The 24,524-nt window shown below is 34.9% G+C and overlaps 1 protein-coding gene across 1 annotated transcript; it reads left to right on the top strand.

The window, feature by feature from the left end:
* Nucleotides 1-629: 629 nt before the first annotated feature.
* LOC116130814 (magnesium transporter MRS2-I-like) lies at nt 630-11,579 on the top strand. The gene is given in 12 exon segments (XM_031416495.1): nt 630-878; nt 984-1,013; nt 1,650-1,741; nt 1,743-1,783; nt 7,659-7,780; nt 8,735-8,809; nt 9,525-9,752; nt 9,832-9,876; nt 10,897-10,941; nt 11,030-11,059; nt 11,161-11,280; nt 11,376-11,579. Coding segments are annotated over 12 exon segments (1,164 nt in total). The 3' UTR covers nt 11,463-11,579.
* The last annotated feature ends 12,945 nt before the right edge of the window (nt 11,580-24,524 follow it).

The raw sequence follows: 24,524 nt of genomic DNA, 5'->3' as shown, positions 1-24,524 counted from the left end.
AGAGCAATAAATTGTCATTTCCGTGGCTAAAAGAAGAAGACAGAAAACTAACATGTATTAAAGGTAGAGTTTCATCTAAGAAGGATGGCTACATGGTTTCAGAGCTTGAAAGAGAGAATGAGAAGAAGATAAGAGAGAAATTATCACAGGTAAGAAGGCAAGAGCAAGCTAGCAGACACTTGGCTAGAAATTCCGTGCGGAGAATTGGGAAGGTATGCTTGACCCTTTGGATCCCCTCCGAGATCTGACTAATACGATAGGAGAAATGGCTCAAGCTTGTTATAATGCATTTGATCTTGAAACATTCTCCAAGTACTGTGAGTTGCAAATATACGCCTACCAAGTTTTTTGAGTGTCTTGGTCTCATGCAACATGGGTATGAAGTACCCTCTTACCTCTAGGCTTCATGTACATCATCTCCCAGACCTTTTCCAGAAATGTAAAAGAATTGAAGGATTCTTCCTCGTTTAGTGGTGGTTTATGAATGTAAAAGATTTGAAGATTCTTTGCTTGTTCAGTGGTAGTTTATGAATGTAAAAAGAATTTGAAGGATTCTTTTCTTGTTTAGTGGTAGTTTATGTATGTTGTTTGCTGGGATGTGATTCTGAAGGTGATGGTTAAGAAACATGATGGGGCAACACGAGTACGTGGTGCCGGTGGATCGAGAGGCGGCTGTTCCGGCGAAGAAGAAAACGCAGTCGTTTCGGATTTGGATACTTTTGGACTGTACTGGTCAGAGCACCGTTTTGGATGTCGACAAATACGATATCATGCGCCGCTGCCAAATCCACTCGCGTAATCTTCGCATTCTCGATCCTTTGCTCTCGTACCCCTCCACTATTATCGGTCGTGAGAAAGCCATTGTCTTGAACTTGGAGGTCGATTTCAATTTCATATTTAAATTCTTTGATAGTCTTTTAATCTGTGTTTGTTCAATTTTTTTAATTTAATTATGATTTTGTTTGAGTTTCTGTTTATTGCAGCATATCAAAGCAATTATCACCTCTGGAGAGGTAATTTTTTATTGGAATTTTAATCAAGTTGTTCTCGAATATTTGTAATAGTGATAGATAAGTTTTGCGTTACGCTTGAGAAATCAAGGGCTGACATAGGAAATCACGTGGTGGGGGGGTGACCTGCTCCCGTCAGAACGGTAAGCACATGTCAAGCCTGCCAAGAGCTACGGAGCTCTCACGTGTCCATCTCCCTGCTCCAAATTGCGTGAAATCAGTTTGGAAGGTGGGAAACGTGACATAAAGCCGGATTTAATCCTGACATTCACACCAACCCATGGATTTAATGATGATTACTTGCACTTACCTCACTATAAAAAGAGGAAGACCCCTTCATTAAGAGGATTCGGCTATTTTACACTCTGAATTAGCCCTCTCTCTCTCTTATAACTTCGTATTTACTTTTCACCAATCATTTGTAAGTCAGTCCGCTGTTGCGACCTGACCCACTATATTAATACAAATCAGTGGACGTAGGACTTGCTACCTTAGCATCCGAACCACTTTAAAAGGCTCTTATTGCATTTACTCTACATTCTACCCATAATCACGTGTGTCTCTTGACTAATCAACGTTATGCACGTGTCGATTAGTTGGTGTCAAAAATCACGCATCAACATTTTGTAATATTGGTAGGTATTGCTTCGAGATCCATTGGATGAAAACGTGATTCCAGTTGTGGCGGAACTTCAAAGGCGACTTCCACCTGTGAATGCCATTCGTGAAGCATGCTGGAGGGCATAACGAAGTTGAAGCAGGTGAAGAAGATGGTGTGCAATATTAATTCAATTATTTTTAGTTTGATTTGTTCAATAAAAGAGCAAGTAATTTCTATTGATTAAGAAAATGAAAATCTGAATGATTTAGATTACGCTATGTAGAGTCTCCATTTGAATTCCGAGCTTTGGAAGCCACGTACCACAGAATTAGAAACTGCTGCTTGTCCGGCTATGGATGAACTGGTCAGAAGTACAAATAATTTTCAGTAAATTTAAGCAAAAAGCGCTAGAAATTTGGCGCTGGAAATTGATAGTGTATGTTAGTCTGTAACCAACTTGTGATTGCATGTATCAATTTTCCTTCAGTAATTCTATAAAATCTTCTGTTTATATGAGTAATAAGTGGCACCCTTGTTATAAAGTAATGTGGATGTTTTGTTACTTTTGTTATGTCTCTCTTCAGAACTTTTATTTCATCACAGTTGAAATTTGTGGTCATATGTTATGGGTGCATAAATGTAGACCTCCTCGGTTCACTGTGGTTGATTGGGATTGCATCTGGATAGTTCATTATCATATGCATACATAACCAGAGAATGGTTGAGAAACCATACTGCAGAACAAACCATTTGTATGCGAATGTCACAACAGTAATTCATTCCTTTAACTGTTATTGTTTTTCTTTTTTTTTCTTTTTTTGATGGGAAACAGTTAATTACTAAAAGTAGATCAATATCTTCTAAGGTGTCAAATCACCCCCATGGGTGGGCAAAAGCTATACATTATTGTTATCTGTTATTTTTCTTCATATGCCTGATTACATTAATAATTGGCTATAATAATTGCCCTTATTTGGAAACATTTGAAAAGCTGCAGAATATTACGTGAACTTTTCAAGCCTGCAGCTGCTATATATGGATGCTTAATAGCCAGGAATTTATGATAGATAGAGACATTCTAAATTCCCATTCTGCATCTCTATGCTTTTGATAACTTTAATTTATATTTTGCAGCTGCGAGAGATATGATGATACGGAGGATTATATTAATATTCAGGTTAAAAAATTATTTGAAAGCTTAAACTAAATTTTCAAATTTGTAGTGCATGCATTAGATTTGACCTTGTACATCCTTTTGCAGCTGATAATCATCGTAATCAGCTGATTCAGGTGTATCTTGCCTATTGAATAGATACAGTATTCATCCTGTTCAGTTAGTGCTGAGCTTTATTTTCCCTTTGTTAATCTTTTCCACTTTATTCTGCAGTTAGAGCTCTTTCTAAGTTCAGGAACTGTCTCTTTATCCATCTACCATTGGTAGGTGGAATATTTGGCATAATATCCCATATTCTTGGAATGATAACCATGGATACATGTTAAATGGGTATGCAAAGTTTTTTGAGTTGTGAATTTAGCTGCTGATTTTAAAGTTAAATTCGTGTCAGATTTTTGAATGATTTTCTTGATATCCGCAGGTGGTCATCGTCACAGGAATATTTGTGCAATGCATTTTTACCCTTATGTCCTATGCTCGTTACAAGGTTTGGTTGGATCTTGAATATTCATGTTGGAAAGGATTTTTCAGATTGTATTGCAACACTCAAGCTATGCTGAAAATTGGTCAGGCTGCTATGCCTTGAAGGGAGTAAGTGAATATAGCTACATCTCAAAATTGGTGTTCCCCTGTCATTTCATGTGTTTTTCAGAGGGACAAATCTGCCTTTCTCGGATAATATTAATGTCAGATGGAAGGTTCAGTTGCAAAGTTATATACAAAATTTACATGATTTTCAGTTTCCTGATTTACCAATCTCGAACCAATACATAGTTATGAAAACAGTTCATAGATGGTTTTTTACTTTTTAACCCACTTTTTTTCCATTCAGTCTTTGTTCTTCTTTGATAGGTATTAATAGTTAACGAAGTACATCAACAATCATACTTGTAACATTAGAATTTTAATCAAATAATTGTTCTTCAGAAATTTTTACAAAAGACCAGTTCACAACGTCAGTTTTTTATATTTTATAATGTTTCTTGGTTAATCTGGCTGGTTGAAGTGTACCCTCTCCCACACCTCTCTCGGCTGAATCAATATACTTCTTTCCAGTTACAGTTTAATAGATCAATTCAAGTATTTATTTATATCTTTATTAGAGAGTCCCCATTTTGTTGTGTGATTGTAAGAAATATCATATTTGTATATATAAAAGCAAACACATTAATGTTTGATTTTCTTTTCTATTTGAGTTTTATCTTTTTAAACGATGGATCTTTTTTTTCTAAATTAGGAAAATTGAGATTTTGATTTACATCTTAAATCTAGTTCATATGTAACTGAAGTCTTCATAATTTAAAGTACGGGTACTGAAAGCTACCCAAAGCCCATAAAACTTTAGGTTTTTGAAGAGTTTTAATAGGATTATTGAGGTTATGTTATTTATATTACTTGATTTTTCGTTTGGTTGTCAATTAATATAAAAATTTCGGTAATCTTTAATACAATATTTATTTTGTAATTTTTGGTAATTGACATCCTCATTTTTTTAGGTATTTTAAGATTACTTTGTAATCTTATTTTGTTCAATTTTATCCCTTAATATAAAATTTTGAACAATATGCCTTTAGCTTTGTTTTAAAATCAATTTATGAATTAGTTTTACAATTTTACCCAATTAATTAACTTTTTGACAAAATTACCTTGAATCAAAACAAACTATACCCCCCCAAGCCCACCCCCCCCCAACCGTCGCCGCAAGGTGCACGAAGGTAAAATGGACGTTGTGCGCCGATATGCCATTTCCGACCAAGAGCTGGTTGAAAATGCCAGATCGTAACAATTCTAGCCGAAAAGGTTGTCGACCAAATCTTTGGTTGGAAATGTCCATATCGTTGCACAGAGGTCATTTTTGACCTTCTGTGTGCGTTAGGTTGGCCAACTATCGGCACTGGCAATGGTTGCCGGGTCGAGTGGCTGGGTTGGTGGAGGTGCATTTTGATTTTCCAAACTTTTATTACGGGTTGCTTTTGCTAAGTTTTTAAATGTAGGGGTTTAAATAATACTCTTATAATAATATTTAATTAGAGGATAATTCAGTAATTTAAACAACATTTTACTAATCTATTCCTCTCAACCAAACATATTAATCTAACATCATAACACTACGGACACCGAAAAACATTACACCGAAATTCTGTACCCCTACGTGTAACGCGCGTCTGAATTTTTTTATAATTTTTTTATAGTGAACGGCCGTCCATCAAATTGGACGGCCGTTCACTCACATGGACGCCCGTCCATATTATATGGACGGGCGGCCATATACAAGGGACGGACGTCCCATTTAAAGGACGCCCGTCCATAAATAAAATACAATAAAAAATTTGTAAAACATTATGGACGGCCGTTCATAAGTTGTGACGGCCATCCCTTAATTCTGGACGGGCGTCCACAAATACGGACGTTCGTCCAAACTTAATTTGTTTTAAAATTAAAATAAAAAATAATTATGGACGGGCGTCCATTCCAATGGACGCCCGTCCATACTTTTAATAAAAAAAAAAAAAAAATTTACAAAAACTCGTTTCGTTGCAAAACATCTTCGTCTTCATTCCCCTCTCCATCTCCTCTCTTTTCCTTGTGTTAAACTGATTTATGGCAGTGGCATCTTTTGGCTAACAAACCTCTCTCTTATTCCTCCTACTTCTGCTTCGACTTCCTATCCCTTTCAAAGGTCCACACAAGAAAGGAGGGTTTTCTGTGGCGCTTTGAAGCTAGGTTTGGTTCTTCCAAGGGTGTCTTAGAGCGACCCGCTTTTGATCAGTCTCAGTTTGACCCATTTACACAAGTGTTAGAAGGTATTTTTTTTCATCTGAATTCGCTTCTCTATCTCAATAAATGCATAAGGTGTTTTTATTTATTACTTACAAATAATTAGAGACTATAGAGGTTTAATGTGTCCAGTTGCAGTAACTTGTCTATTAGCATAATCATTGTGGAACGCTGATGCAATTAGACAGATTTGGTTGCACCATGGATTCTCATTTATCAAAAGTTCAAGTTTTATATTTTGGGAACATATGGGTTTTGTCAACAATTCATCAAATGTCACTGGAGGTTGGTTTTACAACTGATTAAGATTGTTTTCAAAGCTGATCTTATAAACCCTAAGGTTCATGAGAAGATTACTGATATGAGGTAACTCGAAGTTTTGGGAGAAAACCAAAACCCAATTTGACTTGGTGTCTACTGGTGCATGTATATCTAGATGGGGAGAGAAATGGACACACCACTGGCAATGAAGATAAAAAAGAGAGACACCACAGTCATTATTTGAGGCAGTGAAAGGACTGCACAATTGGCAATGAAGACGAAGAAAAAGAGAGGAGATGGGAATGAAGACGAAGATGTTTGCAACGAATATTTTTTTAAAAATTTTTTCTTTTTTATTAAAAGTATGGACGGGCGTCCATTGGAATGGACGCCCGTCCAAATTAAGGGACGCCTCCAGACGTCCAAATTTTTTATTTTATTTTTTAAACATTAAGTTTGGACGGGCGTCCGTATTTAACGTCCGTCCAAAATAAGGGACGCCGTCCACAACCTATGAACGGCCGTCCTAATGTTTTATAAAATTTTTTATTGTATTTTATTTATGGACGTGCGCTCCTTAATTGGGGACGCCCGTCCCTTGTATATGGACGCCCGTCCATATAATAGGACGGGCGTCCATGGTGAGTGAACGCCGTCCAAATTTGATGATGGCTGTTCACTATAAAAAAATTATGAAAAATTCAGACACGCGTTAAACGTAGGCCGGTATAGAATTTCGATGTAATTTTTTCGGTGTCCGTAGTGTTTGTGATCTAACATACCCACCAATTTATTCCAATCAACAAACATATTTCTCTAAATACTTAATATTTTTAAATATATTTCTTCTTTCTATTATTAATAATCTAATAACATCCTGAACCAAAGTGGGCCTTAAATAATAGCTCTGTCCTTAAAAATTTAAACACTAACTCATTCTCCCCCACAATCTCCCGCCTTTTCATTACTCCACCACAGCTTAAGCTACTCGGAAAAATAACCAATGGCAACCCTCAACAAAAATGATCTTGCCCTGCAACAGATACAGCAAGGGCCTTCCCATTCAAATCCCACCAGAACTCCAATTAGAGCAATAATGTCATTCCGTGGCTAAAAGAAGAGAACAGAAAACTAACATGATTAAAGGTAGATTTTTCATCTAAGAAGGATGGCTACATGGTTTCAGAGCTTGAGAGAGAGAGAAAGAAGATAATGAAGAAATTACAAGGTAAGAGGAAGAGCAAGCTAGCAGACCTGGCTAGAATTCTGGGGCGGAAATTGGGAAGGTATGCTTGACCCTTTGGATCCCCTCCTGATCTGAACTAATACGATATGGAGAAATGGCTCAACTTGTATAATGCTTTGATTCTGACATTCTCCAAGTACTGTGGCAGTTGCAAATAACGCCTCCAAGTTTTTTGAGTGTCTTGGTCTCATGCAACATGGGTATGAAGTAACCTCTTACCTCTAGCTCTGGTACATCAATCTCCCAGACCTTTTCCAGAAATGTAAAAAGAATTTGAAGGATTCTTTCCTCGTTTAGTGGTGGTTTATGAATGTAAAAAGATTTGAAGGATTCTTGCTTGTTCAGTGGTAGTTTATGAATGTAAAAAGAATTTGAAGGATCTTTTCTTGTTTAGTGGTAGTTTATGTATGTTGTTGGCTGGGATGTGATTCTGAAGGTATGTTAAGAAACATGATGGGGCAACACGAGTACGTGGTGCCGGTGGATCGAGAGGCGGTCTGTTCCGGCGAAGAAGAAAACGCAGTCGTCTCGGAAATTTCTATTGATTAAGAAAATGAAAATCTGAATGATTTAGATTACGCTATGTAGAGTCTCCATTTGAATTCCGAGCGCTGGAGGTAGCTTTGGAAGCCATTTGTAGTTTTTTAGCTGCCCGTACCACAGAATTAGAAACTGCTGCTTATCCTGCTTTGGATGAACTTACATCCAAGGTCAGTACTTTTGTTTCTTCTTTCTTAATTAATTTATTTGCCTACCTGCAATAACCTGTGTTTTCCCCTGTATTTCCTTGTCAAGAGATTTCCTCAATTTGCCTAGAATTATGTGTATCGGGATTTCTGTTGTCAGCAGCGGCTTGTCAAAGGTTTAGGGATTCAATTTTAGTTCTTCTTTTTTTCTCCTTTTGTTCTCTTTGTTTTCAATTGATTTAGTTTTCTATTATTATTTGGATTATAGATTACATGGTAAAAGTTCTATCCTACTCTTATGCTTGAGCCATTGCATGTTTAGATTTTAGAATATCATCTAATATATGTGTATGCCCAACTACGAGTCCCTGGTATAAGAGCTTTAATTGTAAACACAGACTTGGTAGTTCGTCCATTTACAGAATTTAAAAATTGGTTCATGGTCAAAGGCTTCGGAGATTCAGATGAAAAAGAGGTTAGTTTTGGGAAATTAGCAGAGTGTGTTTGTGGAATAGTTATTAGAAGGTTGTGTGTGCAGGCAAGGACGTTTGGTTATTGTTTAGGAATAAACAAAATGTTTTGTGAATAGACTCTTTGTGATGGATGTATTTGGTACCGGGGATATAACTTCGGAATCAAGTTTCACTTTCTGGATTTTTTTATGATTGTTACATGCACATTCAGTATTGATCCTCCATTTCAATTTAATTGAAATGTTTTGCTCCAAATACTTTTTCATGCATGAAGCGATTGAAATACTGGTAAATCATGTTGGGCATACATGCTTTCAATCTGTTAAGCTTAATTAAACTTATCTTAGGCATAGAAATTTGTTTTATCTTGATCTCTTATATTTTAGAAAGAAAAAAGCATCGATCTTTTGCTTCCATATCCAGCTTTTGATCCTTGTTTGTTTTTAGCCATCTTTGCTTGTTTCTATTCCATAAATTGGTTTGTCTGAACTGCATTAACATGCAGATCAGTAGCCGTAATTTGGACAGGGTTCGTAAATTGAAGAGTGCAATGACAAGGTTAACTGCCCGTGTTCAAAAGGTATGAATGTTGTGTCTTTTGGTGTGCAAAACATTATGTATTTGCTCCATTAAATGCTTAATGTTATTCTTTAATGCAAGTTACAAATTATTATCAGCTACAGAGATATGCTATGGGGATTGGTGAATCTTGAATGTAATCAATGTTGAAAGTTATATACTTATTTTGATAATTTTACCCAAAATATGAGGATAATTTTTTTTTTTCTTTTTGGTGTTGATAGTTGACCTTGATAGATCTATTCCAGAAAATAAAGTTCTCACTCACCACATTTTGTGGGAAAAAGAATTAGATATTAATCTTACGCAGCATAGAAATTGAATTTGTATATTAAATGAGCAATTTCTTATTATGTAGAATTAAAATTTGAGACTGCTATCATAAATGGCAAGACAGGTTGGCAATAGCAAAGATTGGGGCATGGAAACTGGTCTGATCTTTAGAAATATTTTCAAAGTGGAGAAAATATTATTTTTTACCTGTGTCATACAAAGTATAACTTCTTTTTAGCCTTCTAAAGTTTGACAAAGTTGAGCTGATTAAAAACTACAGTATTGATTAAATTAGCAACCTTGAAACTTAGTGTTCGAAAGGCTGTCCAGCAAGCAGTGCCACCTTTCTGGAAATTAATTTTGTTGTGTGTCTGATATTATTTAATCCGATAAAATTTCCACATATAGATAAGAATGAATCCTGTGGCTGTCACTTGTTTTAGGTGAGAGATGAACTTGAACAACTACTTGATGATGACGATGATATGGCTGACCTTTACTTGTCAAGAAAGTTGGCTGGCCTATCTTCACCTGGTAGTGGTTCAGGTCCTGTGAATTGGTTTCCAGCATCCCCTACAATAGGTTCAAAGATTTCAAGAGCAAGTAGAGCAAGTATAGCTACAATTCGTGGAGATGAGAATGATGTTGAGGAGCTTGAAATGTTACTAGAGGTTATAGGAATTATTTATTTTGTACTTCTCATATTTTAAAATCCAAAATTCTAAAAAGGGTAGCAACTCTGTTTTGCAGGCTTACTTTATGCAAATTGATAGCACGTTGAACAAATTAACTACGGTGTGTGCTTCTGTTCATTCTTTTGCTTTTATCTTATTTATTTGTTTTGGTGATTAGTATGTCTTTGTCCTTTTAGATATTGATTATCTTGTTTACTTACTTTTCTTTTTTAACATGAGTCACACATGTTGCATGTTAAACCAAATAGGAACACATTCATGGGGATAAAATAATGAAAGATGCACGCTTCTAATAATTTGTCAGAAGTGACAAATAATTTTCAGTAAATTGTAAGGCATAGAAAGCGCTAGAAATTTGGCAGCTGGAAATTGATAGTGTATGTTAGTCTGTAACCAACTTTGAGTTGCATGTATCAATTTTCCTTCAGTAATTCTATAAAATCTTCTGTTTATATGAAGTAATAAGGTGGCACCCTTGGTTATAAAGTAATGTGGATGTTTTGTTTACTTTATTCAGTTATGTTCTCTCTTCAGAACTTTTATTTCAATCACAGTTGAAATTTGTGGTCATATGTTATATTGGTGCATAAATGTGGAGACCTCCTCGGGTTCACTGTGGTTGATTGGGATTGCATCTGGATTAGTTCTATTATCATATGCATTTACATAACCAGAGAATAGTTGAGAAACCATACTGCAGAACAAACCATTTTGTGATTGCGAATGTCACATGAAGTCAGTAATTCATTCCTTTAATCTGTTATTGTTTTTCTTTTCTTTTTTTTCTTTTTTTGAATGGGAAACAGTTTATATTACTAAAAAGTAGATCAAATATCTTCTAAGGTGTCAAATCACCCCCATGGGTGGGCAAAAGCTATACATTATTGTTATCTGTTATTTTTCATTCATATGCCTGATTACATTAATAATTGGCATATAAGATTGCCCTTATTTGGAAACAAGTTGAAAAGCTGCAGAATATTACGTGAACTTTTCAAGCCTGCAGCTGCTATACATGGGATGCTTAATAGCCAGGAATTTATGATAGATAAAGAGACATTCTACATTCTCCATTCTGCATCTCAATTGCTTTTGATAACTTTAATTTATATTTTTGCAGCTGCGAGAGTATATTGATGATACTGAGGATTATATTAATATTCAGGTATAAAAAATTATTTGAAAGCTTAAAAACTAAATTTTCAAATTTGTAGTGCATGCATTAGATTTGACCTTGTACATCCTTTTTGCAGCTGGATAATCATCGTAATCAGCTGATTCAGGTGCTTTATCTTGCCTATTGAATAGATACAGTATTCATCCTGTTCAGTTAGTGCTGAGCTTTATTTTCCCTTTGTTAATCTTTTCTCACTTTATTCTGCAGTTAGAGCTCTTTCTAAGTTCAGGAACTGTCTCTTTATCCATCTACTCATTGGTAGGTGGAATATTTGGCATGAATATCCCATATTCTTGGAATGATAACCATGGATACATGTTTAAATGGGTATGCAAAGTTTTTTGAGTTTGTGAATTTAGCTGCTGATTTTAAAGTTAAATTCTGTGTCAGATTATTGAATGATTTTTCTTTGATATCCGCAGGTGGTCATCGTCACAGGAATATTTTGTGCAATGACATTTTTATCCCTTATGTCCTATGCTCGTTACAAGGGTTTGGTTGGATCTTGAATATTCATGGTTGGAAAGGATTTTTCAGATTGTATTTGCAACACTCAAGCTATGCATGAAAATTGGTCAGGCTGCTATGCCTTGAAGGGAGTAAGTGAATATAGCTACATCTCAAAATTGGTGTTCCCCTGTCATTTCATGGTGTTATTTCAGAGGGACAAATCTGCCTTTCTCGGATAATATTAATGTCAGATGGAAGGTTCAGTTGCAAAGTTATATAACAAAATTTACATGAATTTTCAGTTTCCTGATTTACCAATCTCAGGAACCAATACTAATAGTTATGAAAAACAGTTCATAGATGGTTTTTATCTTTTTAACCCACTTTTTTTCCATTCAGTCTTTGATTCTTCTTATACTTCTGATAGGTATTAATAGCTTAACATGAAGTACATTCACACATCATACTTGTAACTATTAGAATTTTAATCAAATAATTGTTCTTCAGAAATTTTTACAAAAGACCAGTTTCAACTTCAGCTGTTATATATTATATCCAATGAAGACTGAAGAGCAACAGACATTGTATGTTGATCAATGTTCTTGGTTAGCACTGCTGGATTGAAGTGTACCCTCTCCCACACCTCTCGTCGGCATGAATCAAAATACTCTTTTCCAGTACCAGTTAAGATCTGATTAAACTGTGTTTCTAATTCTACCAGTTTAGATCAATTCAAGGATTTTATTTATATCTAATTATTAGAGTCCACGATTTTGTTGTGTGATTGTAAGAAAATATCATATTCTGTATATATAAAAGCAAACACAATTAATGTTTGATTTTCTTTTTCTATTTGGAGTTTTATCCTTTTAAACGATGGATCTTTTTTTTTCTAAATTAGGAAAATTGAGAATTTTGATTTTACATCTTAAATCTAGTTCATATGATACTGAAAAGTCTTCATGATTTAAAAGTACGGGTACTGAAAGCTTCATCAAAGCCCAGATAAAATAATCTTCAGAGGCTTTGGAGGTATATAGGATTATTGAAGTTATGTTACTTTATATTACTTGATTATCACGTTTGGTTGTCAATTAATATAAAAATTCGGTAATCTTTTAATAACAATAATAGTTACTATTGGTAATATTTGAGGTAATTTAATCAACTCTATTTTCTTAGGTATTGTAAGATTACTTTGTAATCTTATTTTTGTTACAATTTTATCCCTTATCAATAAAAATTTTGAACAATAATGCCTTTCAGCCTTTGTTTTAAAATCAATTTACATGAATATAGCTTTTACAATTTTACCCCAATTAATTAACTTTTTGGACAAAATTACCTTTGAATTCAAAACAAACTGTAGCCCACCCAAGCCACCACCCTCACCAACCGCCGCCAGAACGGTGCACGGAAGGTAAAAAATGGACGTTGTGTGCCGATATGGCCATTTCCGACCAAAGATCTAGTTGGAAATGGCCAGATCGTAACATATCTAGCCGAAAAATGGTCCGACCAAGTCTCTGGTTGGAAATGTCCATATCGATGCACAGAGGTCATTTCCGACCTTCTGTGTGCTGCTAGGTGGCCAACTATCGGCAACTGGCGATGGTTGCCGGCGGCCGGCAGTGGCTGAGTTGGTGGAAGTGCATTGTTGATTTTCCAAACTTTTATTACGGGGTTGCTTTTGCTAAGTATTTAAATGTAGGGGGTTATAAATAATCTTAATAATAATATTTAATTAGAAGATAATTCAGTAATTTAAACAACATACTTACTAATCTATTCCTTCCAATCAAACATATTAATATACCATACCCACTAATTTATTCCAACCAACCAAAAACATTTCTCTAAATATTCTTAGTAATCTTCAAGATAATATTTCTTTCCATTAATATAACATTTCTAGTAATACATCATTTCCTAAACCAAAGGCCTCTGGGGCCTTGAGATCATATATATATAGCTTTGTCCTTAAGAAATGTTACAACACTAACTCAATTCTCCCCACCAAAATCCCCTCGCCTTTTCATTACTCCCCCATCAGCTTAAGCTACTCGGAGAATAAACCAATGGCGACCCCTCTACATAAAATGATCTTGCCCTGCAATAGACACAGGCAAGCGGCCTTCCCATTCAAATTATCCCACCAGAACTTCAATTAGAGCAATAAAATTGTCATTTCCGTGGCTAAAAAGAAGAGAAGACAGAAACTAACATGTATTAAAGGTAAGAGTTTCATCTAAGAATGATGGCTACATGGTTTCAGAGCTTGAAAGAGAGAACGAGAAAGAAGATAATACAAAAATTATCACAGGTAAAGAAGGCAAGAGCAAGCTAGCAGACACTTGGCTAGAAACTCATGGTGTGGAGAATTGGGAAGGTATGCTTGACCCTTTGGATCCCCTCCTGAGATCTGAACTAATACGATATGGAGAAATGGCTCAAGCTTGTTATAATGCATTTGATTCTGAAACATTCTCCAAGTACTGTGGCAGTTGCAAATATACGCCTACCAAGTTTTTTGAGTACTGTCTTGGTCTCATGCAACATGGGTATGAAGTAACCTCTTACCTCTACGCTTCATGTAACATCAATCTCCCAGACCTTTTCCAGAGATCAGTATCATTAGTAATAACAACAAAATTAAGAGAAATTTGGAAAAAAGAAAATGTAAAAAGAATTTGAAGGATTCTTTCCTTGTTTAGTGGTGGTTTATGAATGTAAAAAGAATTTGAAGGATTCTTTGCTTGTTCAGTGGTAGTTGATGAATGTAAAAAGAATTTGAAGGATTCTTTGCTTGTTTAGTGGTAGTTTATGGATGTTTGTTTGGCTGGGATGTGATTCTGAAGGTGATGGTTGGGCAACACGAGTACGTGGTGCCGGTGGACCCAGAGGCGGCTGTTCCGGCGAAGAAGAAAACGCAGTCGTCTCGGATTTGGATACTTTTGGACTCTACTGGTCAGAGCACCGTTTTGGATGTCGACAAATACGATATCATGCGCCGCTGCCAAATCCACTCGCGTCATCTTCGCATTCTCTATCCTTTGCTCTCGTACCCCTCCACTATTATCGGTCGTGAGAAAGCCATTGTCTTGAACTTGGAGTTCGATTCCAATTTCATATTCTATTGATTAAGAAAATGAAAATCTGAATGATTTAGATTACGCTATGTAGAGTCTCCATTTGAATTCTGAGCTTTGGAAGCCACGTACCACAGAATTAGAAACTGCTGCTTGTCCGGCTATGGATGAACTTATATCCAAGGGCAGTACTTTCTTTCTTAATCAATTTCTTTGCCTACCTGTGTTTTCCCCTGTATTTCCTTGTCAATAAATATTATTTTTCAACTGTGTCATATAAAGTAAAACTTCTCTTTAGCTTTCTAAAGTTTGAAAAACTACAGTATTCATTAAATTTGCAACCTTGAAACTGAGTGTTCGAAAGGCTATCCAGCAAGCAGTAGGAAGATTAAATCTAATTATCCTGTGGCTGTCACTTGTTTTAGGTGAGAGATGAACTTGAACAACTACTAGACGATGAAGACGATATGGCTGACCTTTGCTTGTCAAGTAAAGTTGGCTGGCCCATCTTCACCTGGTGGTGGTTCAGGTCCTGTGAATTGGTTTCATTAAATTATGAAAGATGCATGCTTCTAATAATTTGCCAGAAGTGACAAATTATTTTCAGTAAACTGTAAGCATAGAAAAAACTAGAAATTTGGCAGCAGGAAATTGGTGTATGTTAGTCTGTAACCAACTTTGAGTTGCATGTATCAATTTTCCTTCAGTAATTTCATATAATCTTCTATTTATTTGTAGTATAAGGTGGCACCAGGGCGGACTCCGGCCTTGTGAGGGTAGGCTTAAACCTCAAATTATATATATGTATATATTTTGTTACTAAACTTTCAAAAAATAGGCCCAATCTATAAATTTTGGGTCTCATTTTTAAGCCCATTATGAAAAATGATGAATTATATATATTTTTTTATTTTTATATATAGTTTAGATGCTTATTTTTTTTTTTTAAATCTAGAGTTAGTTATTAGATTCGATATAAAATTCATTCTATATTGTGAGGAATATTAACGAACAAAACCAAAATAAACTATAATAATAATAATATCAATAAAATCCAATGGAAGGTACACCAATAAAACAATTCCATTTTTTTTTTTTGGCTACCAAACATGTTATATATATAATATTACATATACCAGAAATTTGTATACAATGTTTTCGCAATTACTAGTATTTTTTTATATTAAATCAATTTTTTTTTAATATATACTATATATATATAAGACCCTTATTATAAATCTAATTGTTTTTTTTTTCTTTATGCACATCTCATTTAAAAGCTCAGCAGAGAGATTAATTTCTAAATCCCTTGAAAAAAAACTTAAGTCTTAAATAATTTATTAATATCAATATCAATGTTATAATTTGTTAGAGGATGTGTGGATCTTTAATCTAGATGTAGACCTAGGCAAGGCCCGGTCCCTGCTAGGGCCGGGACTGGGCCTTGAAGGATTTGTCCCAAAATGGGACCGGTCCTTCAAGGACCACATCTCATGGGCCTAGCCTAGGACCGGTCCCAGGCCCATGAGATATAATCAAGGCTTGGACCGGTCCTATGGGCTTGAAAAATTACTTATATCCCCAATTTTTTTTTATATATTTGGGGCTAAATCGAAATTATTAGGGGGGTCTATGTAATTTTTTAGGGGGTGTTTTGATTTTTTTAATTAATTAGTAAATAAATAATTAAATAAAAATGAATGATTAATTGGTTATAAATAGTTAAATTTAGCATTTTTTTAATTTAAACTTTAAAGAGATAATTTAATTTTAACATAAATATAATATTCACACTTCACAAATAAACAAGTAAATAAATTTCTTTTTATCAAATTAATTTACATCGACCAAATATGTGTTTCTGAAGAGGTCGAGTAGTTCGAGATTTTCAAGGTGCTACTGTAGTCTTCTCTCTGCATGAGTCCAATTCTGCAGACATGTTATGACTTTAACCATCTCATTGGTTAAAGAGCATATTTTGTCTTCAACAATGTGAACACTAATTGAGAATGTTGAATGGTATGCAATTGTCGAAACTGACATAGATAAAATGTCACGTGCCATTTGGGTTATAATGGGGAATCGACTTGCATTTTGGCTTCACCATTAAAACAGATCTATCTCACGTTTCTCCTTCTTCGTCATGTAGGACATGTCCATTTGTAGGTACCGATGTAACTTATTTGGTCCATGTTTATACGAGTTGGAGCTGCTACTTTCGCCATGTTTTATATATGTCCCTATGCTCGATCCTATTCCTCGTTGATAAATGTCTTCATCAAGCTCCTAGTTGTCTCTGTTGGCGCTAGCCTTTCCTCTGTACCTAGTCTCATACAAAGAAAAAAGGCTTTCCAATTTTCTATTAAAGTCTATCAAATAAGAACTTTAGTCATAATCTAAATGCTGGCCTCAATAATTATACATTTAAATATGTGTAATTTAAACCTAGGATCTACAATAAGACCTAATCCATATAAGAATATAATATCTAACCAATATTTTCGGTATTTTTTTTCCATTTTTGAAACAATTTTGCCTAAACCTTCATCATATCTATGTCTAGCAAAATTTTTAGAAACTTAAAGTAAAATATCTAATACTACATTAGTAGTAGGATAATAAATACAACTTAATGTATTAGTGGAAGCGTAAAAAACTTTAAGAAATGAAAGAAAAAAATCGCAAACCGTCCAATTCGAATCGTTGACGACTTCATCTAAATAGTTCTTCCGGTTGACGAAATTTATAATTTGTCTTGCGGTTGGCACAACTCTTTACAACAAGTACGTAGAGTTACAATGGACATACATGTCCATACATAACTTCTTTGGTCAAATCAGCGGCTCCTCTAGGTGACAACATTTTACGTACTCAGTCCATCTTGTATTGCTACCATCGATGAATTCGATAGCCGCACGCACCCTTTAAGTCCTTGAATGTATAGCTTCTAAACCTGTTTTAACAACAAATTGATGATGTGACAAGAACATCTCTAGTGAAAAAATTTGTTATCACCATGCGGATCCAATCTCTTTTCAAATAAAGAAATTACCACAGTGTTGGCAATTGCATTATCAAGTGTTAGCGCCACAACTCTCTCAGTTAATCAATAATCTTGCAAAACTTCAATAATTATAAAATAAATTGTGTCAGCACTATATTTTTCATATAATAGTTTAAAACTTATCAATTTTTATTGTAAATGTAAACTATGATCTAGGTAATGTATTGTGACACTTAAAAAATCTGTTTTTGATCTAACAGCTCATATGTCAGAAGTAAGTGCAATAGATATATTCATGAAATTTTGAAATTCGTTTTTAAGTTTATCACTTATTTCCTTATAAAGTTTTTGTATGTCCTTTCTACTTGTACCTCTACTAACAGGGCTATGTGCTGGACAAAAAACATTTTTAATCAATTCAACAAAAGAAGGATTTTCAGATAAAGAAAGAGGAGAGTCCTTAGCAACTATGTATCTTGCGATTAACTCTCGTGCTTTGAGTGCATTGTATTGCTAGGCTAAAAGAGTTGAGGATTGTGGATTAAAATTAAATTGAGTTTGAATTTGCCTACCTAGTGTGGTTGAAGTTAAATTGGCCCTCCGGACTACGCCATAAATTGGGGGTGCTTCTTCGCCAAGTGCCTTCGCATCATCGAAGTCCCGTGCTTAGCGTCGATAACGATTGGAAAAAAATTACATACCCCGCGCGATTCTTCCCCTTCCCCATTTGGCTTTGCCTATTTTGATCTGGGAAGTATTGACATACCCTGGACACGACCCTCTTTGACTGTCTTGCCAGGCCCGTGGCATCGCAGCTCACTTGTGTTTGGTTGCATGTAATCCCGACCGTTTCAGGTTGGGAAATTGCTGCCTTTGGAAAGGTTGAAAATTGATCGAACCCTTCCATTTCTTCGGTGGATGGAATGTAAAATTCATTTGGGGATGATCCTCTAAATGCATAATTTCAGGAATCCATTAATTATGAATTTATGATAAAATAAAATTAATTAAAATGAAAGACATTGAGTAATATGAATAATGGAAGAAATTGAAAAATGGAAGAAATTGAATAATATAAATAATAATATGAATAAATGTAAATATAAATTGAATTAAGAGAATTTGAGAATTGGAGTAGAGAGATTGAGAGAGCGAGAGATTGAGAGTTGAGTTGTGAATAAAATGGAGGTTTGGGGGGGAAGTGTAAAAAAAATAAAACTCCCTCCCATATGATTGTTGGCTCAACGGTCACTCGGTCGGTAGCCAATGGTCGAATAAAATTTTGTAAACTATCATTTTAACCTTTATTATTATTGTTATTTCTAAAAAGCAAGGGGTTCTTTTGATATTTGCCTAGGGGTTTTTAAAAAACGGGGAAGGGTTTCGGCTTGGGCTAGGACCTTGGAGGAGGGACCAACCCAAGGACCGGTCCCTCCTCCCTTTGGCTAGTTCGAGTCTAGGCTCGAGCCCTATAGGATCGGTCCTTGGGAGGATTGGTCTTGGGTCCAGGTTTTTGGGTGGGTTTTTTGGGCTCGGGCCCAAATTCCCACCTATATTTTAGATGGTTGAGTTTTGATTTTAATGACTGGACATGGAGTTATACAACTTGAAGTTTGACTGCTTCTATGGTGATTTTAATCAATTTCTTTGTAAATCTTTATGTATTTTATTTGTGTTAGAGTTTTAATTGAACTTTAAATTTGTGTGGAATATTTTTGGTGGATTGTGGTTGTTATAAACTCTTTTGATTATATTGGATTTAAGTGGATCGTTAGATTTCCGTGGTTTTTTGCTTTCTTCACATTGAAAAGATTTTTCCACGTAAAAATATTCTTGTGTTTCCTTGTAAATTAGATGTTATTTTCAACACATTTACTTAAGGTTTTGCTTCTCATAGATTTATTCAAGTAGGAAAAACTTGTGTTATTACATTTTTTTCCTTTCAGATTTTTTATATTGTATTATTTTATTTACTCAAAATTTAGTAATTTTTTAAAAAATTTCACCGATTGATTGACAAACAATAACAAAGCTGTAGAGGCTCACGGCAAAATCCTAGTTCCGTTACTGGGTGGCACCCTTGATTTTTTGTTTACTTTATTCGGTTATGTTCTTTCTTCAGAACTTTTATTTCAATCACAGTTGAAATTTGTGGTCATATATTATACTGATGCATAAATATGGAGACCTCTTCGAGGTTCACTGTGGTTGATTGCGACTGCAGCTGGATTAGTTCTATTACCATATGCATTTACATGGAGTCAATAATTCGTACCTTTAATCTGTTATTATTTTTTTTTTTTTTTTTTTTTTTTTTTTTTTTTTTTCTGAACGGGAAACAGTTTATATTACTACAGAAGTAGATCAAATATCTACTAACATGTGAAATCACCCCAGAGATGGCTGAAAAACCCTTTTTCTTTTTTTGTTATCTGTTACTTTTCATTCATATGCCTGACTACATTAATAATTGGCATATAAAATGGCCTTATTTGGAAACGAGTTGAACAGCTGCAGAATATTACGTGAACTTTTCAAGCCTGCAGCTGCTGTATCTGGGACTGGGATGCTTAATAGCCAGGAATTTATGATAGATAAAGAGACATTCTACATTCTCTATTGCTTTTGATAACTTGACATATATTTTTGCAGCTGCAAGAATATATTAATGATACTGAGGATTACACTAATTTTCAGGTATCCAAAATTAATTGAAAGCTTAAAAAACTTTAGCTCCTTTGATACACAGTTTTTCACTACTCTATTCCGTATTCTATCCAAAATACACATTTATTTCTTTGTTCTCAAAAAATTATTCTATATTATTCAATTCTTTTTAAACCCCTTAGATTTGTTAATTTAACTAAATTTCCCCCCAAAAAATTTAGAAATTAACAAAAACACCCCAGCAACCCACATTTGCCAGATTCCGACTACCACCGTCAGAAGCTGGCCAAAATCTGGTATAATGGCGCACTACCGTTTGGATCTGGTTGGTAATGCGCCGATCTAGCATTTTTCAACCAGATCCATGGTAGAATCTTTGGTCGTTGACAACCAAATGCAGCCAGATCTGGTCGGAAAAGGACATATCAGCACACGATCAGCCATATCCAGCTGGTCGTGCACCGATACGGTGACTCTGACCACCCTCCAGCAGTGGTGGCTGACTATCGGTATTTAATGGGTGAGTGAGGGTGTTTTTGTTAATTTTTAATATTTTATTATAGGGGTGTTTAGTAAATAAACAAACTTAAGAGGTATTTTTAATAATTTTTAAATTTTACATTGTAGCAATCACCCAATTTTACTTTTATCAAAATATTATTCTAAAAAACATAGAATAATGAATCAAGTGCACCCTTAATTTTCAAATTTATAGTGCATGCCTTAGATTTGATCTTGTACATCCTTTTTGCAGATGAATAACCATCGTAATCAGCTGATTCAGGTGCTTTAATCTTGCCGATGAATAGATACAGTATTCAACTGATTCGGTTGGTGCTGAGTTTTGTTTCCCTTTGGTAATATTCTTTCTCCTTTACGCTGCAGTTCGATCTCATTCTAAGTTCAGGAGCTCTCTCTTTAGAATAATACTTTGCGTACTAACGGATTTTACTAACCAGTTTACTAATCTTTGTTAAAATTACACATAGTACACATACTATGCTATGATACATGTACTATACTTTAAGTTGTACACTAGTTAATAAAATCTATGTTACACATAACATTATCCTCTCTTATCATATACTCATTGGTACGTAGCTGGAATATTTAGCATGAATATCCCAAATACTTGGAAAGACAAACATGGACACAGTTTACATGGGCATGCAAAGTTTTTTGAGTTTGAGAATTTAGCTGCTGATTTTAAGTTAAATTCTCTGTCAGATTATGAATGATTTTTCTTTGATATCTGCAGCTGGTCACCGTCACAGGATCATTTGTTGCAGCGGTATTTGTAGCCCTTGTCCTATGTTCGTTACAGGGGTGTTTGATCTTGAGTATTCATGGGGATTTACATTAATATTATTCCTTTCTCTGAATAATATTAATGTCAGATGGAAGGTTCAGTTGCAAAGTTACATAACAAATTTACATGAATTTTCAGCCTCCTGATTTACCAATCTCGGGAACCAATACTGAAGTTATGAAAACAGTTTATAGGTATTAATAGTTGAACATGAAGTATATTTACACATCACGGATGTTCGGATCAACTTGTGCGTACCTCAACTAATCCTCCTGAGCCCCGAAGTGAATAATTGGGTAAATCTCCTCAGTGATAATTCATTAGTGTTTGGGAGGATTCGAACTCAGAAACCTATGTTAGATCTTTTGCTCTTTTATCATTAGGTCATTAATGCTGGTTTTTTAATCAAAATTCTTAACTTTGCTTGTTTCTTCTGACAAGCAAAATTTTAAAATTAAAAGAAATTTTCTAAGGGTAAACTGGTCAAATCTGAATGATAACCATGGGTATATTTGTAATTGTGTTGGTCAAAATAAGTCAAGTCAATATTTAAAGGAATTCTAAGGGTAAAGGGGGTAATTAGTCTTTTCTGTAGTTACGATTTTGAAAGTTACAGGGGGTGAAATCTTAAGCCATTGCCAAATAATATAACCATAATTTGAACTGCTGCCGTTTTAGTGGGACCAATATATATTTTAACTCCGCGTTCAATTATAAATTATTCAGGGTTTTACTTTCACCTGTTCAAGATTCCAAGTTCGACGGGTCTCCAAATGAATGCGTGATTTTAAAGAATTTTCTCAACTCTCAAGCATAGGTGAGTTATCAATCCCTTTTGCAATTATGATGTTATTTTCTCTTCAGAAATTTTCTTCATAGTCATGGAAGATACGCTAACTTGCTTATAAAACCCTAATAAATTTCAAGATTTTTTCTGTCCAATTTTTGTAAATATATCTCAACCAACTCAAATGAACAATCTTTTACCGTCTCATACTTAATTCATGTGGTTTGTCTTTTGAATCTGCTCTAAACATCCAAAAACGTCAATTTGATACTCCAGAAAAACCAGACTTAGTGGTAAACTTTTTCAAGAGCAGTGGCTTCTCAAAATCCCAAATCTCAGACATCATCAGAAAAGAGCCAATACTGCTTTTGTGCAGGCATGAGAAAATCCTTTTGCCAAAATTTGAGTTTTTCACTCCAAAGGCTTTTCAAGTCATGATCTTGCAAAACTTGTGTGTCGGCACCCTATCATCTTACGAAGGAGCTTAAAAAACACGTTAATCCCTTCCTTTCATTACCTTAGTAACTTGCTTCAATGTAATGAAAAGGCTATTGCTGCTATTAAAATCTCTCCACACATTCTTGTTCGTGATCTTAAAAAGGATTGCACCTAAAGTCAGTTATTTGCGAGATAATGGTGTGCCTGAACGAGTATTGTATTGTTATTAGTAATTGGCCTCACATACTTACAAAGACTGTGGGCGTTCGAAGAGACTGTGGACTTGGTAAAGAAATGGGTATAAATCCTAAAAAGTCAAGATTGTTACTGCTATTATTACAAGTTGGTAAATCCCAAATCTTACTGGGATAAGAAGATTGATGTTTACAAGAGGTGGGGTTGGTCTGAGGAAGAGATTCTTACGACATTTCGAAGAATCCTTGGTGTATGTGACATCTGTGGATAAGATTTGGGAGTGATGGACCAGCTTGTAAAAAAATGGGTTGGGAGCCTTCGTCATCATGAAGCAGTCAATTTTCTTTCACTTAGCTTGGAGAAGAGAATAATTCCTCGTGCTTCAGTTCTTCAATATCTGTCATCCACAGGTTTGCTTAAGAATAATCCTTATAACCCGGTTAATCATTTCGACTCCTGAAGAAACCTTCTTGCAGAGGTTTGTGAATCGTTATGACGAAGCACCCCAGTTAATGAACTATACAGAGAGCTGGATCTTTCAAAGATGGCAGAGAGAAAGGAAGGCAGCATTTGTAATATGTTGACATCAGAATGATAAGAGTGTTACTTGATCTAGTTAAATTCATTGTATTCATATGGCTTACTTTTAGGTCAAAAAGAGCATCTACATCGAGTCCAGATTAGTTTTTGAGTCATTTGCAATTTTTGTTTCTTCTTGTGACATGTTGTCACTTGACTAAAGCACTGGCTCTGCAATGTGATTTAATCATGTATCAAACTGTGACTCTGGCTTTGTTTAGTCTTGTTACAACTCTGCACTAGTACCTTTGGTTGATATTATTTCCTTGATCTGTGTAATGTTTTTGGAAGGCATGCTGATTGATCTTCATTATAGTGAAATTTCTTCTCTCCCATTAGAAAAACATTTGAAAAGGAAGCTCAATGATTATTGACTTCAGTGAAACTTAGAAATTGTGTCTGGTTAGTTCGTCTGTCAACCCAAGTCAACTTGAAGATAGAAGTGTCACTTGAATACTGCAATCATCTCGAAGGCACAAGGTTACGACAAGCATACACATTCCGTAAAAGGAAACGACCATTATCATCTACTTGTGAAAAAACATCGACACATCATTCATTCATTTTACTCGTATATATAAACGGCGCATTTGAATGTTGTACTATCTTTAAAATTTCAATTCAAATGTTCTATAATTCTCTCAGTAAAATTTCTCATGGTAGGCTTACGATAAGAGCTTCGCCTACTCGCCAAGTGGGTCTGCTTTGTCTTCAAAACTACACTTTTGTTTTTCATAAGCACATCTCGCCAATTTCAAATAAAGAATCATTTACAGTATCTTATCTCGAAACTCATGTGGGTTCTCTCAAGAATCTGTTTTAGCATTTCTAGATGTGTTCAATTTGAATCCTCAAAAAGACCAAACTCAGTCATTGCCTTGTACCATGGTTCTCATAAACAAAATTTCAATATGATAAAAAAATACAGTTGTTCTAGCCATTGCAGCGAAAAGAATAATGAGCAAGTGTTCTTAAAATCTTTGAAGAGACTTGAAGCACGTACGAATCCGCTTTTCAAAAAGCGATATTTGCCCCCTCTGAATTGCTGGTGGG

The sequence above is a fragment of the Pistacia vera genome, unplaced genomic scaffold, assembly GCF_008641045.1.
Source record: "Pistacia vera cultivar Batoury unplaced genomic scaffold, PisVer_v2 Contig225, whole genome shotgun sequence".
NCBI lineage: Eukaryota > Viridiplantae > Streptophyta > Magnoliopsida > Sapindales > Anacardiaceae > Pistacia > Pistacia vera.
This window is presented reverse-complemented; position numbering and strand designations above follow the sequence as displayed.